At 37.4% G+C, this 15008-nt stretch overlaps 1 protein-coding gene across 3 annotated transcripts in view; it reads right to left on the minus strand.

The window, feature by feature from the left end:
* Positions 1–313: 313 nt before the first annotated feature.
* Positions 314–15008, minus strand: part of spint1a (serine peptidase inhibitor, Kunitz type 1 a) — a 45753-nt gene continuing 31058 nt past the window's right edge. For all 3 annotated transcript variants that reach the window (XM_039741403.1, XM_039741402.1, XM_039741401.1), the window contains exons 5-11: positions 12381–12551; positions 11584–11634; positions 7811–7936; positions 5884–5934; positions 2945–3115; positions 1258–1317; positions 314–894 (exon numbers count right to left, since the gene is read on the minus strand). In XM_039741403.1, the coding sequence (XP_039597337.1) occupies positions 707–894; positions 1258–1317; positions 2945–3115; positions 5884–5934; positions 7811–7936; positions 11584–11634; positions 12381–12551 (818 nt within the window). In that variant the 3' untranslated portion in view covers positions 314–706. The remainder of the gene's footprint in view (positions 895–1257; positions 1318–2944; positions 3116–5883; positions 5935–7810; positions 7937–11583; positions 11635–12380; positions 12552–15008) is intronic.

A 15008-nucleotide genomic window follows, 5' to 3' on the forward strand; every position in this document is an offset into this window, starting at 1 on the left:
CAAAATTCTGAATTGCTCGTCAGAATACAGTGCTCATTAAATTCAGCAGCAGCCGACATTCTGCGCATCTTCATCGTACAGGAACGCAAATGTGGATTCCCACCAATTAGTGGATGATTTGAAACTGACAAAGTAAGAATAAAGCAAACGTTTAATACTCTTAGTATGCTTTGAAGTAGAACAATATTAAAATATGGCATGCTATTTAGGACTGTGAATTTTGTTAGACACTTGCAACCAAATTAATCACAACGGGAAACACGTCCTGCTGTCTCCTAAAAGCCAAAGTGCAAACAGTGATAATCTATTGTAGTTTTTTTTTTTTTTTAATAACTAAATTTTGATTCAATGAGATTTTACATGCCAAGATATCAAGTTTTCAGCATCACAACCCAAGGCATGTAAAAAAAAAAAAAATATTACTGGATTCAGGGTGTCTGATAAATGCACCAAGTTGTAAATTAGAACAAGGACTCTCTTTTCCCTTTTTAAAGCTCAATCTTCCCAAATAAATAAAAAAATGTAAAAGGAAAAAAAAAAATCTATTCGAATTTTATTCTTTACATTCAACTGAAAAAAATAATAAAAACAAACATGAAACAGGGCAATAGGCCTATATACAGGAACACACAAATGAACTGCAGTAATCCAGTTTAGAACAGAGAGATGTGGAGATCACAGTTATGATGAATTCCTGGCAAAGATCTCAGATGGGTTTGGTTGTGGTGTTGTAGACGAGCCTTACAGTGTCTTCTGTTGTAGAAAGTGTGGAGCCATTGGATGACACAGCCTGATGTCGGGGCTGCTCCTTTCTCGACTTCAACAAAAAGTAACCCAGAATAGCAAGAACAATTGCTATAGCAACAGCAAGCAGTATAGCAACCGCAATGATACCTTTCAAAGAAAAAGAAATGACGATTTAAGGATGGCAAAGGCCGAAATGGAAATCCACTAATAATTAACAGATTTGTCTAATGATTGGTAATGAAAATCAATTGCACACGTACAGACTTAATTCATAGTGATGGCTCTGGAAGGAGCAAGTGCAGGGGAATGGGGAACGGGAAATGAACTGGAATTCTAACAAGTGGAGAAAAAGTCAGCAATCAACTATCACCGTTCGATGTTAATGTTTGGCTGCAGTAGTACACGCTTTACTTCACACAAGGGATATTTTACATTTCTTAATTTAACAACAGTAACCTTTTTCATGCACTTTTCCATTAAACTGTTTTGTTGCTTTCAACTTAGAATTACCTGACTTGGAGTGATCGCCTTCCTGACGTTCAAATAGTCCTCTTGAAAAAACATCTTTCTCTGGATAAGAGAAGTAAAAAAAAAAAGCTGTAACACATGTAATCATGGCTACCTTGTACAACAAACTGATCCACTCCTACTCTTGTGTCTTAGCAGCTCTAATCTGTTATGTAAAGGGTGGTCCAGATCTAATTATGCAGATCCAGATCGTCTGGGTGACTTTGATTTATGCAGGGACGATTCCAGTTCGGCGCAAAGACGATTCTTCATGTCGTCAGTCTGCACGCTTCTCGATGGATTTTCTATGTAATAAACTTAAGTTACAGTATAGCGTAATGAAAATTGCATAATTAGATCTCTGGACCACCCTATAGTTACTTCGGTAGAGATACTAGCTACATATAAAAACTTAGTACAGCGGAGTATCCTACATTTACTCTAGACAAGGTTTATTTAAAGAAAGAGGAAGATATTGTCCTCGGGTTTCAACTGAAAATTTTAAGTGTGAACGCAGTCTGTAAAACTATCATTGGTTATGAAAAATGTTAAATTACTTTGTAATCCAAACAACAAAGAAAGCAAAACACAATGTATATTATTTTGCAAAAAAGGGCAATGACTTCGAAAAAGACCCATCCTCATCAGGCAAAGGAATATTGGTATACAGTGGAAAAGGAAAAAAAAATAAATCAGAGAGGAATGGTAATTATTTAACTTATTTTGTTTGATAAATCAACTCACAAAACATAATATAAAACTACAGCTGTAGATTTAAGGCAGCTACTAAATTTTACATATTATAAAAAGAAAAATGTAATACAAAATGTGTACTGCGACTACACTATAGGAGGCTCATTGGTACAGTTAAGTAGTTCTTATTTTGTGTGCTTATTCCTCTGTCAGAATAATACAGTAAAACCCTGGTTTGCGAGTGTTTTGCAAGACGAGCAAAAATTTTTAATAAATTTTAACTTGATAAACGAGCGAGGTCTTGCAACACGAGTAGTGCGCATATGCTTTGCCTGCCGAGCATCACGTGATCAGAGCTGAGCCGACGGTTCTCTCTCTCTCTCTCTGCTGGGATTGTGGGTATTCGTCTCCCATGCTCGGTCCCAGTCGGCGTGCCTCACTCATATAGTCAACATCTGTACGAGCGGATACCGTTTACTTCAGCATTGTGACCACGTGTGTGTGCGTAAAGCATTTTTTTTATTTTGTTTGCGAGCAATGAATTTGTTTAACGACCATGCAATGTCACATTTCCGCGAAATCTTCAAAAGGAGGCAAAAGCAACTGTCATTGGTTTGTTAAAAGTCGGCAAAAAAGAAAAAGATGCCAGTGAGCCGACAGACAGCAGTGATTCCATTAGTTAGAGTGAAAGTCATCCTACACAATAATCCTCTTCTTGTCTCCCTCACACCAGCCACAATTCAAAGCTAAAGTGCCTGTTAATTTGTTTTTATGTATTTTTACTTCATATTTTGTATTAATCATTTTTATATGAATATTTTTGGGTTGTAGAACGAATCATCGGAGTTTCCATTATTTCTTAAGTGGAAATTCGCTTTGATATACGAGTGCTTTGGATTACAAGCACGTTTCTGGAACAAATTATGCTCGCAAACCGAGGTTTCACTGTAATCTTTTTCTAAAAGGCAAAAGCAAAGCAATATACATTTGTCCTTACCAGTAACTCCATGACATGCTCTTCTGCAAGTATCAGCATCCAGAAAGTTGTTCTCATTTCCATCACAGCCACCAAAAGTGAATGGATGACAGTCTCGGTTGTAGGGGTCATACCACCATCGTTTGAAGTGTGCACGACAGGGGCCAGTCAATGGAGGATCTGTGCAGAGAACTGGAACAGAAGAAATCATGACAGCTATAAAGGGCTTCCATAATAACACTTATAACATAGCACCTTTTTACTTTTTTCATTTTATATACACACACAAGCTGTGTTACCTGGCCTTGTCCTGGAATTTTTTTTTTTTAACGATGGGCCTTAGTGCCATCGATGAACCGGATGCATCAGAAGTGCTACACAACAAACAAAGTACTTTTCTGTATGGCATATTTGTATTTGTTTTTACCAAGGAGCTAATACTGCATTATTAGTACACATTATGTTGTACTGTTTAAGACTTCAGACGTAGAACTTCAAACACGGAGGTTGTGGGTTCAAATCTTGACACTATGGGCCCATAAGCAAGTCACATTATCTGCCTATGGTTCAATTAAAGAGGCAAAAGAAACGTAACCAATTGTATCTCAAATGTTATAAATCGCCTTGCATAAAATTATCCGTCAAATAATAAGAATATTGTTAGGTCACTGGAGCTGCTATACACAATTGTTCATGGGCAAAACATTCCTGCAATAAATCAATTCCGTCTTTTCCCAGTGACTTAGCTTTTGTTGGCAATTACAAACCATAATTTTTACACAAAAAGGTATTCAATTGAAATAGGCAATTGTTAGAAATAACATAAAATTTGAGTGTATATTTTTTATCATAATTAGGTTTATGGTTTTCTTTTGTTTATGCCATTCACTTAATGATTTGGTTTTCATCAGTTGTATGTGGTCCCCTTTAAAAGTCCACAGATGTGAATGTATATGTAAAGAATTTGAAAGCAAAGGAGTGGGGCATCCCTGATCAAAGTAAGCAGACGTGCAGGTAAATGTAAACCATTTTGGAGGTCGGGGTGGGAATTCCCTTTCAAAGTCTGTAGATGCAAATGTAGATTACAATGGCATAGTAGGTGGGAGACCCGTTAAGTTTAAACCTGCAGCGGCAGAGCAGGCTTGCCTTGGACCCAAGGACACCACTTAGTCCTTTTCTTCTCGCAAAGCAACATCTATACAAATGGCCACAGCGCCTGGCACCCCCACTAGAGTTTTATAGCACTTGCTAACCATTGACTTTTGGACCTTCCTTGAGCTTTGACCAACTTTCACTTTCTATTTCACACCTCACTGTACACACCAAACGTAATCATGTTCCTGTTCTCCTATAAAGCACATCACCCCTTCACCATCAGTCATCCATCCTCACTATTGGTTAGTGTAGCTGTTTCGGCTCTCAATCACTTCTGCTGTATACTTTTGTTTATATAAAGCCCACTCCCAGTACAGCACAAAGCATGTATGTTAAAATAATATAAAAAAAAAAAAAAAAGGACAAATAAAATAAAATTAGCCAACATGTGCCTTTTAATCTATATCTAAAAGTGGAATAACATCAACCTTTCTTCTTCTTTCGGCTGCTCCCGTTAGGGGTCGCCACAGTGGATCATCTTCTTCCAAATCATTCTGTCCTCGTCATCTTGTTCTGTCACACCCATCACCTGCATGTCCTCTCTAACCACATCCATAAACCTTCTCTTAGCCCTTCCTCTTTTCCTCTTGCCTGGCAGCTCTATCTTTAACATCCTTCTCCCAATATACTCAGCATCTCTCCTCTGCACATGTCCAAACCAACACAATCTCGCCTCTCTGATTTTGTCTCCCAACCGTCCAACCTGAGCTGACCCTCTAATGTCCTCATTTCTAATCCTGTCCATCCTTGTCACACCCAATGTAAATCTTAGCATCTTTAACTCTGCCACCCCCAGCTCTGTCTCCTGTGCCACCGTCTCCAGCCCATATAACATAGCTGGTCTCACTACCCTCCTGTAGACCTTCCCTTTCACTCTTGCCGATACCCATCTGTCACAAATTACTCCTGACACTCTTCTCCACCCATTCCACCCTGCCTGCACTCTCTTCTTCACCTCTCTTCCACACTTTGTTACTCTGTACTGTCGATCCAAAGTATATAAACCCCCCCCACACACCTTCATCAACTATACTCCCTCCATCCTCACCATTCTTCTGTCCTCCCTCTCATTCACACACATGTATTCTGTCATGGTTGTCCTACTGACCTTCATTCCTCTCATCTCTAGAGCAGATCTCCACCACTCCAGGGCTCCCTACTATCGCTACAGATCACAATGTCATCCGCAAACATCACAGTCCATGGGGACTCCTGTCTAATCTCGTCTGTCAACCTGTCCATCACCATTGCAAATAAGAAAGGGCTCTTATTCAATCTTGCTTTGACTACTGCGATTTTGGCATATGGAGCTTTCCAAAAAGTCTCAAGAGACTGCAGTATCTCTAAATATGTATTGCATGTGTGCTTATAGACACACAGAAATACTTAATAACGATTTGATACCCCACAGAGTATATTGTGTACTATTTGTGGTTGTGCCTTTTCCATTGTTTGTTTCTAGTTTTGGAACTGTCTTGTACACCATTACATTTTTCCCAGAAATAATTTATTATTGCCCATATATTTATTCAAATCTGCTTATAGAGTTGTAGTGTGACTTTTTCGTATTTTTTGATGATTTCGTCATTTTTATAATTTTATATTTTGTTTCAGGAAATTACTGAATTATTTCTTCTTCTGACTGTGATACTGTATTATGCATACTACATAAATAACATTTATTATTATATCCAAGTTGCAACAATATCAGACTCTCCTTATAACAGTAATAGCTTAGACATCTTAAAAGGAAAGCATCTTACCATGTCCTGAAAAAGAATGAATGCAAGGAACACTGCCCTTACCTTTGTCCTTTTCCACCTGTACATCCAGCAATCGTCCAAATTTATCTCGTACTAGAAAGAATAAAACATGATGATTTACCATGGGTAATGTTAAAGTTCAAAGTTTCACCGTTTACAAAATTGTACAGTGTGGTGTAGTGACTAAAACAGCAAAGCCGCCAGGTTCAAAGCCCTGCCTCATGTGTGACTCTGAGTAAGTCTATCAACCTGCCTGTGTTACAAACACTGTACATTAGATTATACTATACCATATTATATATACATATATATACACACATACCATGCCATGTGTATATATACACATACACACGCATACACACATATACATACAGTACAGGCCAAAAGTTTGGACACCTCCTCATTCAATGTGTTTTCTTTATTTTCATGACCATTTACAGCACTCCATCACTCTCCTTCTTGGTCAAATAGCCCTTACACAGCCTGGAGGTGTGTTTGAGGTCAGTTGAAAAATAAATGATCGCCCAACTAACCTGACTTCTGCACAACACAACTGCTGGTCCCAACCCCATTGATAAAGCCAGAAATTCCACTAAATAACCCTGATAAGGCACACCTGTGAAGTGAAAACCATTTCAGGTGACTACCTGTTGAAGCTCATCGAGAGAATGGCAAGAGTGTGCAAAGCAGTAATCAGAGCAAAGGGTGGCTGTTGTGAAGAAACTAGAATATAAAACATGTTTTCAGTTATTTCACCTTTTTTTGTTAAGTACATAACTCCACATGTGTTCATTCATAGTTTTGATGTCTTCAGTGAGAATCTACCAATGTAAATGGTCATGAAAATAAAGAAAACACATTGAATGAGGAGGTGCGTCCAAACTTTTGGCCTGTACTGTATGTATATATAATACATATATATACACACACACACACATACAGAGACACGGTACGTGTGTGTATATTGCAAATTGAAAGTTTCTAACCACCAATACACCCTAAATCAATAAAAAAAAAAATTACAAAAGTTAAGGTAATTTACATATTCAAGGAGAGATGAAAAACTGATGCTTGACTAAAATTAATGAAGCTAAAAGAGCAGAAATAGTAGAAATGTTAGTCATGAGCATGTATTTACAATAAGCAAAATTACATAAAAATCTACTGTAATATGACTAAAATTACATCATAAATAAATAATATGTTTAAAGAGAACAGATAAAGTACTCAATTGGAAGGCATGTTCACCCTTTCAAAATGCTGTAAGATAGCACATTGTAAATTTTAATTTATGGAGAAAGTTGTGTGTTTAAGTTTGTTAAGTGTTAAAAGAGACACTCATTTAAACAAAAGTTCAATTTACATTTTCACTATATGAGTAAAGCAAAAGTTTTCAGAAATATGAGCCAGTCATATTGCCCCTTATTGCTTTCTATCATTAAAATTAACATTTGCAAAGGTCTTAAGTTGCACTTTACGAGAGTCACCAACATTGCAATATGTAGAGTTTTTTTGTTATTAAATTGAAAATCATTGTTCTGTTGAAACACAAGCAACAGAAAAACTCAACTTTAAGAGCTAAGAGACTATTATCTTTAAATAAAAAATAAAAAAAAAATCCACTCTATAAAAACACATAAACCACTAACCAAGCGAAACAAAAACAGTTCTGCAGATCAGTGTGAGGAGAAATTAAAAATTATATTCATCAAAGTGCTTAAGGAAAAGCAAGTCAAAATTTTCTATTTGTATGACAGGTCTTATGTCATTAAGAATTAAGATGCATCAGAACTAAGCGAGTTATTTATACTTGTAGAGTTTATAGCAACTTAAACGAGACTGAACAAGTCAGATTTTCATTCCATAAATACACACACACACACACCACGGAGAATCTGTTTGTAAATTACTACAGAAGTTTCAGAGCACAAGCAGAATTAGTAATGGAGGAAGCCCGTCTGATCCTTACTTGAAGCACATGAAGCCTCGTCAGATCCATCATCACAGTTCTTCTCGCCGTCACACTCGAGGTATTTGTCTATGCAACAGCCATTAGCACATTTGTAATGACTGCCAGTACATTCGGTCTTGCAATCTGAAAGAAGTAATTAAGGAGATATTATGTCCCAAAATTCAAATTTTCGGCCCAGGAACTGCAAATACAAAAACACACTACACTATTTATGCTGACTGACTTTTACTGTCTAGAGTTGTTTTTTTTTTTTTATATATAGAGAGATAGAGAGAGATAGAGAGAGATATATTATATATATATATATATATATATATATATATATATATATATATATATATATATATATATATATATATATATATATATATATATTTATATATATAAAAATAAATACTAGGGGGCTCTGGCCCCCTGTTCACTTCGCTCGCCAATCCCTGTGTAGGCCCTACACGCTAGTCATTTCCCGTATCTGCTGATTGCGATGAATTTTGCTGTACTTTTGGATAAACACAAATATCAACTCTGTCTTTGATATCTCCGTCTTTCGAAACTATTATTGCAGACAATTTGTCACATGTTGGTTTATTATATAGGCGAGTGTGATCTTTCAGATTCATATAGAAATCCAAGAAAACTTCTTTGTCCGTTTTTTTCAGATAAAGTTCACGTAAAGTGCAATACTTTCGGACGTATGTATTTGTATCCATTATTGGCTGCAGAATTTCTAATATGTCAGATTGTTTAACTCTTTGGATTCTATGTTGCATCACCTCTCCGTGATCATAAAGATAAACCTGACCGAATTGTGGTTTCTTTGAAATTAAACTTGTAGTAGCTCTGTCCATATATTCGATCTCGTTTCGCTGTTCCGTTATTTCACCGAGTAATAATTTCCATTTGTTAGCGCTAATGCGATCTTTACTATCAATTTTTGAGACTTTTGAATTTTAGTACTTTCATAATCTCTAAATGCTCTGCTCTTGCTGTGTATGGTGCCAACGTTTTTGAACCTCTTTACGACGTTCTACTTCTACTGTTTGTCTTTTATTTCCACCCCGCTTGGACCTGTTAGGATTTCAATTCATCTCTTGGCACAAAGTCTCATCTTGTGGGACATGAAATTATTTCTCTGAAAATGTCTCGTCTCTCTGAAAAAGTCTTGTCTTATCCCAAAATTTTTTTATATAATAGAGATTTTATTTTTTTTTATTGAGCGTATAGGTCACATTACAAATAAATAAAATGCAGATCATTCAAGAATATAACCACTGCAACAAAGACTGTTTAAAATTTAAGAAACCAAATTAACATTGCACACCTCGACCCAGTTGAGATAGCTATGTGAGTAAATTGACTATTAAAATGGGGTTTCACCTATATATTAAAGTGCCGAAGCAAAAAACCGAGAAGAGATTGACTGCCAGCAGAGGTCTGCACTCCCATGGGACCCAATGCAATTGCTTGTGTCATGGGACCGATTTTTAGGATTGCAGTAGAAGCTGGTGATCAAGACCTGTGTGCAGCCAGAACTTGAATCTGGGAAATTAAAATTACAATTTAGAACAGAACGTACAGAAGATTTGGGCTGAGAAATGGTGCTCCTTTTTAGAGAATGTGTCCTGCGCCGACCACTGTTTAGAACAGCAATTAATTCTTGCCAAACTCTGATTCACTAGCTTGTGAAAGGTGTGTGAGGCATCCTCCAGCGGAGTAAAATAAGTCCGCGCATAAGCAATATAGTGTAATTACCTCATCTCATCTGATAGATTATAGACATTTCTAATCATGATAGGTATGTGTGATGTTCAAAAATAAAGGAGAGTGTGTTACGAATGATTGAATTCCACTCTTTATTCAGCAATTAGTTGATAGAACTTGGGAAATACTTTCAGTATATTCAAGTGTACATATTGATTCAAGATTTGGGAAACTGGGCAGTGCTTCAATACAATTAGAGTTGCCCTTGTCTTGCTGAATTTGAAAATAAGCATAAGAAATACTTTCAGCTTCACCAGCCTCTGTTCATATTCATAATTCTATTTTATATTACAAAACATTGAACCACCTGGTGCTGCAAAAGCCATTTGTAATTGATATCAAATCCATGACTAAGCAACTTTGGAAATAGATGTACAGGAAATCATAAGGGAAGAAACTGTAAAAAAAGGAACACTTCATCACAGATCCAAAATACTGCCACTCATAATAAATCAACTTAATTAAAATTCACAGGACCTACGTTTTCAAAATGTATTTGTGCGTGTTTTGCCAAGCAACTAGACCCTTATTTTTTGCTGACTGTCTTAGAACAGTTCAGAAATCTAGGAGTTTCACTCACAAGAAAAACGGACCTCTATTTAAAATTAAATTTCTGCAATATTATTGAAAAAAATGTTAAAAGGGCACCCTGCCTGGGGTTTGTTTCCTGCCTTGTGCCCTGTGTTGGCTGGGATTGGCTCCCGTGACCCTGTAGTTAGGATATAGCAGGTTGGATGATGGATGGATGTTAAAAAGGTGTCACTTTATCAAGTTTACACTCCAACTGGAAAAAAAGTGTAGATTTTCTGACTCCTTCCAAATTCTTTTTTACTGTATGTAAATAAAAGTAAAAGTGGATAAAATCATCTTCACCATAAAAATAACACTATCATAGAACTGCTGTTTTGCAGATGTTCAAAAGGCCTTTCCACTATTCTAAAGCCTTAGTGTTTTGACAACCAGGACTGTGGAGTCAGAGTTGTAGTCGGAGACAATTTTGGGTACCTGGAGTCGGAGTCGGCAAAAAGTTAACCGACTCCGACTCCTACTAAATTTAAATAGGAATTAAAAAAGTAAGTTGAAATGTCCCAATTCACAAACAGTCATAATGAACTACTTCTCTGCTGTAAGAATAAAGCCCAATGCATGCAGTGCATAATGTTACCACAAAACGAACATGTCAAGTAACCATGAAGCATGCTTTTCATTGACTGTATGCGTCACTATATTGGATGTAATGCACAGGTAAGGTGCGGCACCGCTTTCCATTGTGTCGTGTTCCACTGTTACAGGGAACTGTGAACCTAGCCTAAAGCCCCCCATACATTTACAGATGCACTGCCGATTTTTCGGCCGTTCAACGAGTCATCACGCGTCAAACGCCTGAAAAATCATCTGGTGTGTTCTCAGCTCCGTCGGCTCCCCTTCGCTATGCGCTAGTAAAGGGGGCCGAAGGAGCCGAGAACACAGATCTCCCTACCTGTCTCCAGCAGAGGCTCGCTCTGCTGATCAGCTGGCCGGTGAGTGACACAATGCACTAAACGTCCGGCTGGCTGACAGAGGAGACAGACACTGCAGCAGAGGCATCACATTACTTTGGATGGGGGCGGTGGTCGAGATTTTCGGCAAGCTGGATCTGCCCGTACATGTGGACACCCGCAATCAGCGGCCGCCAATCAATTGTGTTTGTCTTTAATCTGGCATTATAGTAGAGTGTTGGCTTCCTAGCCAGTAGTTCTGTGGTGAAATGACATGTATGTTGCCTTCCTTTCCTTCAATGGATGTAGAAAATACATTAGCATAGTATATACATACAGAGGAGTCGGGGAGTTAGAGTAGGAAGATTTAGAAACTGAGGAGTCGGAGTCGGAGCATTTATCTACCGACTCCACAGCCCTGTTGACAACTCACTTTTTTATTCCTATATTTGAAAACTAATGTTTTAAACACCATAGCAGCTATCAAATAATTCTGAAGAAATGTGGTTCACCAAACCCAGGATTACTTACTGCCATGTGAAAAAGATCCACGTCCAGAAGGAGGCTTAACAAGTGAAGCAGCTGTTTGAAGGAAAATAGAATCCATTAGTTTCAGTACAATTAAGTCAGTTTCATTCAACGTAAGATTGTGTTAGATCAGGGGTGGGCAAAGTCAGTCCTGGAGGGCGGTTTTTGTTTCAACCCAGGTGCTTAATTAGAAAACAATCCTTGCCAATAATTACATATCATGGCTTGTTAGTGCTATAACTCTGCAATGTCAAGTCATTCTCATATCCTAGATTTTCTTTCCATTCTAAAGATATCGTCCAAATACTTTGAAGTGTAAAACAGATGGGTGATTCTCAATCCTTCACTTTTTTCTTTTCTCTTTCCTTCCAAGTATTTAATTAAACCAAATAGTGCACGATAAATACACACATGTGTAAAGGATAACAAGCAAAATGGATAACTGCTGGTTTCTTTTGTCATTTGTATCTTATTGCTAATAAGGAACAATTAAAAACCAAGAATGCAGCTGTTTAAGACTTAAATAAGCAATAAGGGTTCAAAATCTTAATGAGGGAGATAACTTAAAATGAAGCAGAAGTGTTTCTAGAGCATTAAGTGCTTCTTATTAAGCAACTAAGTTGGAACAGAAACCTGCAGCCACTGCGGCCCTCCAGGAATGACTTTGCTCACCCCTGTGTTAGATAATGTAGAAGCACATCCCTCTGTTTTATTGATTATATACAAACATTTAACTGTAACTTCATGAGAGTGACATCATGCGTTAGAATACTTTTAAAAGAGTTGAAAGCAGACTTTACCAGTGACTCCATCACATGCATTTTTACAGTCCTCCTCTTTCAAATAATTGTTCTTGTTCTCTCTGCACCCCCCAAAATTGAAGGGTTGACATTGCTGAGTTTCCACATTGTAATACCAGCGCCTAAAAGATCCACGACATGGACCGGTCTTCCTTGGAGCCAAACAGTGACCTACAAAGAGCACAGGTTTAAACAAAATCATGAAATAGCGGGTTTGGGGTTGTTTGGAATACACGCACATAATGCAGCTGCATAAATTATGAAATAACACTTAATTTCTTCCACATGTACTATTTCAGCGCAACAGTTTTTCCTCATGCTGTAAAGATGTATAATTAACATTTAAATGTTTAGACTCACTATGATCAAATTTGTAAGCAGAAGACAGTTGAATAATTAGGATGGTTATCTTAAAAGATAAAATTGACTGCTGTACATGTTCATCCATTCTTTACCGCATACCCAATGTGAGGTTGCAGGGGCACCAGTCTTAGCAGGGAGGCCCAAGCATCCTTTTCCCCAGCCACATTTGCTAACTCATACTGTGGTATCCCCAAGGCATTTCCAGGCCATCTGGGATATATAATCCTCACAGTTAGCCCTGGGTCTTTCCAAGGATCTCCTCCCTGCTGGTCGTGCCAGTTAAACCTCCACAGGGAAGCATATGTATCAGATGCTTGAACCACCTCAGCTGGCTCCTCTCAATGAGGAGTGTCAGCAGCTCCACCCCGAACTTCTCACAGATGTCTGCACCTCTCACCCTATCTCTAAGGAAGAGCCCAGGCACTCTGTAGAGAAAGGCAATTTTGGCCGCTTGTACCTACAATCTCATTCTTTCAGTCGTTACCCAAAGCTCACAACCATAGCTGAGGGTAGGGACATACTGTAGATCGACTGGTAAAGCCAAGAGCTGACTCAACTCCCTCTTCACCACTACAGATCAGTATAGCACCCAGATAACTGTGCTCGCGCCCCGATTTGTCTGTCGATCTCACGTGCTACACATGTACACTACTGTATATAAACACAATACACAACAGTTACTTACATGTGATATAGGCTCTCTGGCTTACAAATGATAAAAGAAAAATTTCTTTAGTACCTAAACTAGAAACAAGCATGAAGGCCAGTGGTGTAAACATCTAAGTGCAAAACAGTGAAACTAAAGACAGTCAGATTTACTAGGTAAATACTGTAAATAAAATAATAAAACAAAAGGAGTTAAGATGAATAGGACAAGTATTCTAAAATCAATAATAAAGCTTGTTTATTAAACACAAAATATAAAGCACCACAGTCTGTGAAGGATGAATACAAAATCAACTTGAATTAAAACTGTTCATCAAATGAAAAGGAAAATTTTAGAGAATACTAACACTTAGAAAATGAAAATGGCGTATTATGCTATTTAGTATGAGCACGAAAGGTTTATGTCATAGGTACTTATTGTTAGAAGTATATACTACCACAACTCCTATCACATTGTGTTTGGAATTTGTTTTTATAGTAAAGACACAGTGGACGAAAAAAAATAAATAAATAAATAAAACATTGATTTGCTTTAGCTCAGTTTCCTATATTTTAACATACTAGGGGGCTCCGACCCCTGCTCACTTCGCTTGCCAACCCCCAGGTTTGGTCCTGTGGAAATACAATTTAAAAGTTTGTTTTTTTTTCCCTCATGGGAATTTACATATGCATTATATTCAGTTTTGATAATGCAACATATAACTGGCCGTGAGTGAATATCATTTCAATAAAAAGACTTTTCTGATAAAACAATCTACTTATGAAAGTGGGATATCCAGAGCTGATGTAGCAGGTGGCATTGTTCTCAAGAAGCTGTGGATTTCTGGCTATTGTGGATTGCACATCATTGTAAGAAATAAATCTGGCTGACCGATAGTTCTGGATATTGCCATTGCATCATGATATAACTGTTACAATGATCTTGGACTACCTTGATATGATAATGGTAATATTACTGCTGTACCTATTTTGAATTTGTCTGAACTATCGATATTTGAATTTTGAATGTGATCAATGAGACCTTGCATATGCTCTGTTTTAAGCTTAGCTTGATTCAATAAGAAAAAAAGAGACGATTAGTTGTGACTTTTTAAATACGCATTAATAATGTAATGTTGTGATAGACGTTGAAATGATAGAAGTGGGTTAAATACATGGGGATGTATCGCTACTTTTGACCCTAAATATTGTGTGGGTGTTATTAGTTTTGCTGAATGCGTTTGCTTCCTATTGTACAGCCATCCTGTTTCGCCATCTGGGAAAAGCAAAAGGTAAAGGGTTGGAATGTGCGATGTATTTGACATAAATGATGGAACATGCTTTGCCTTTGGATATACACGAATATCTACTCTGTCTTTGATATCTCCATCTTTTGACATTATTAATCGCTGACAATTCGTCACATGTGGATTTATTATAAATGCGACGGTGTTCTGTCAGATTCATATAGATATCCAAGAAAATGTCTTTGTCCGTGTGTTGCTGGTAAATCTCATGTAAAGTGCGATATGTTTGGATGTATGGATTTGTATCCATTATTAGCTGTATAATATCTATTACGTCAGATCGTTTTAACTCTTTTCTAGTCTATGTTGCATC

The sequence above is a fragment of the Polypterus senegalus genome, chromosome 18, assembly GCF_016835505.1.
Source record: "Polypterus senegalus isolate Bchr_013 chromosome 18, ASM1683550v1, whole genome shotgun sequence".
NCBI lineage: Eukaryota > Metazoa > Chordata > Cladistia > Polypteriformes > Polypteridae > Polypterus > Polypterus senegalus.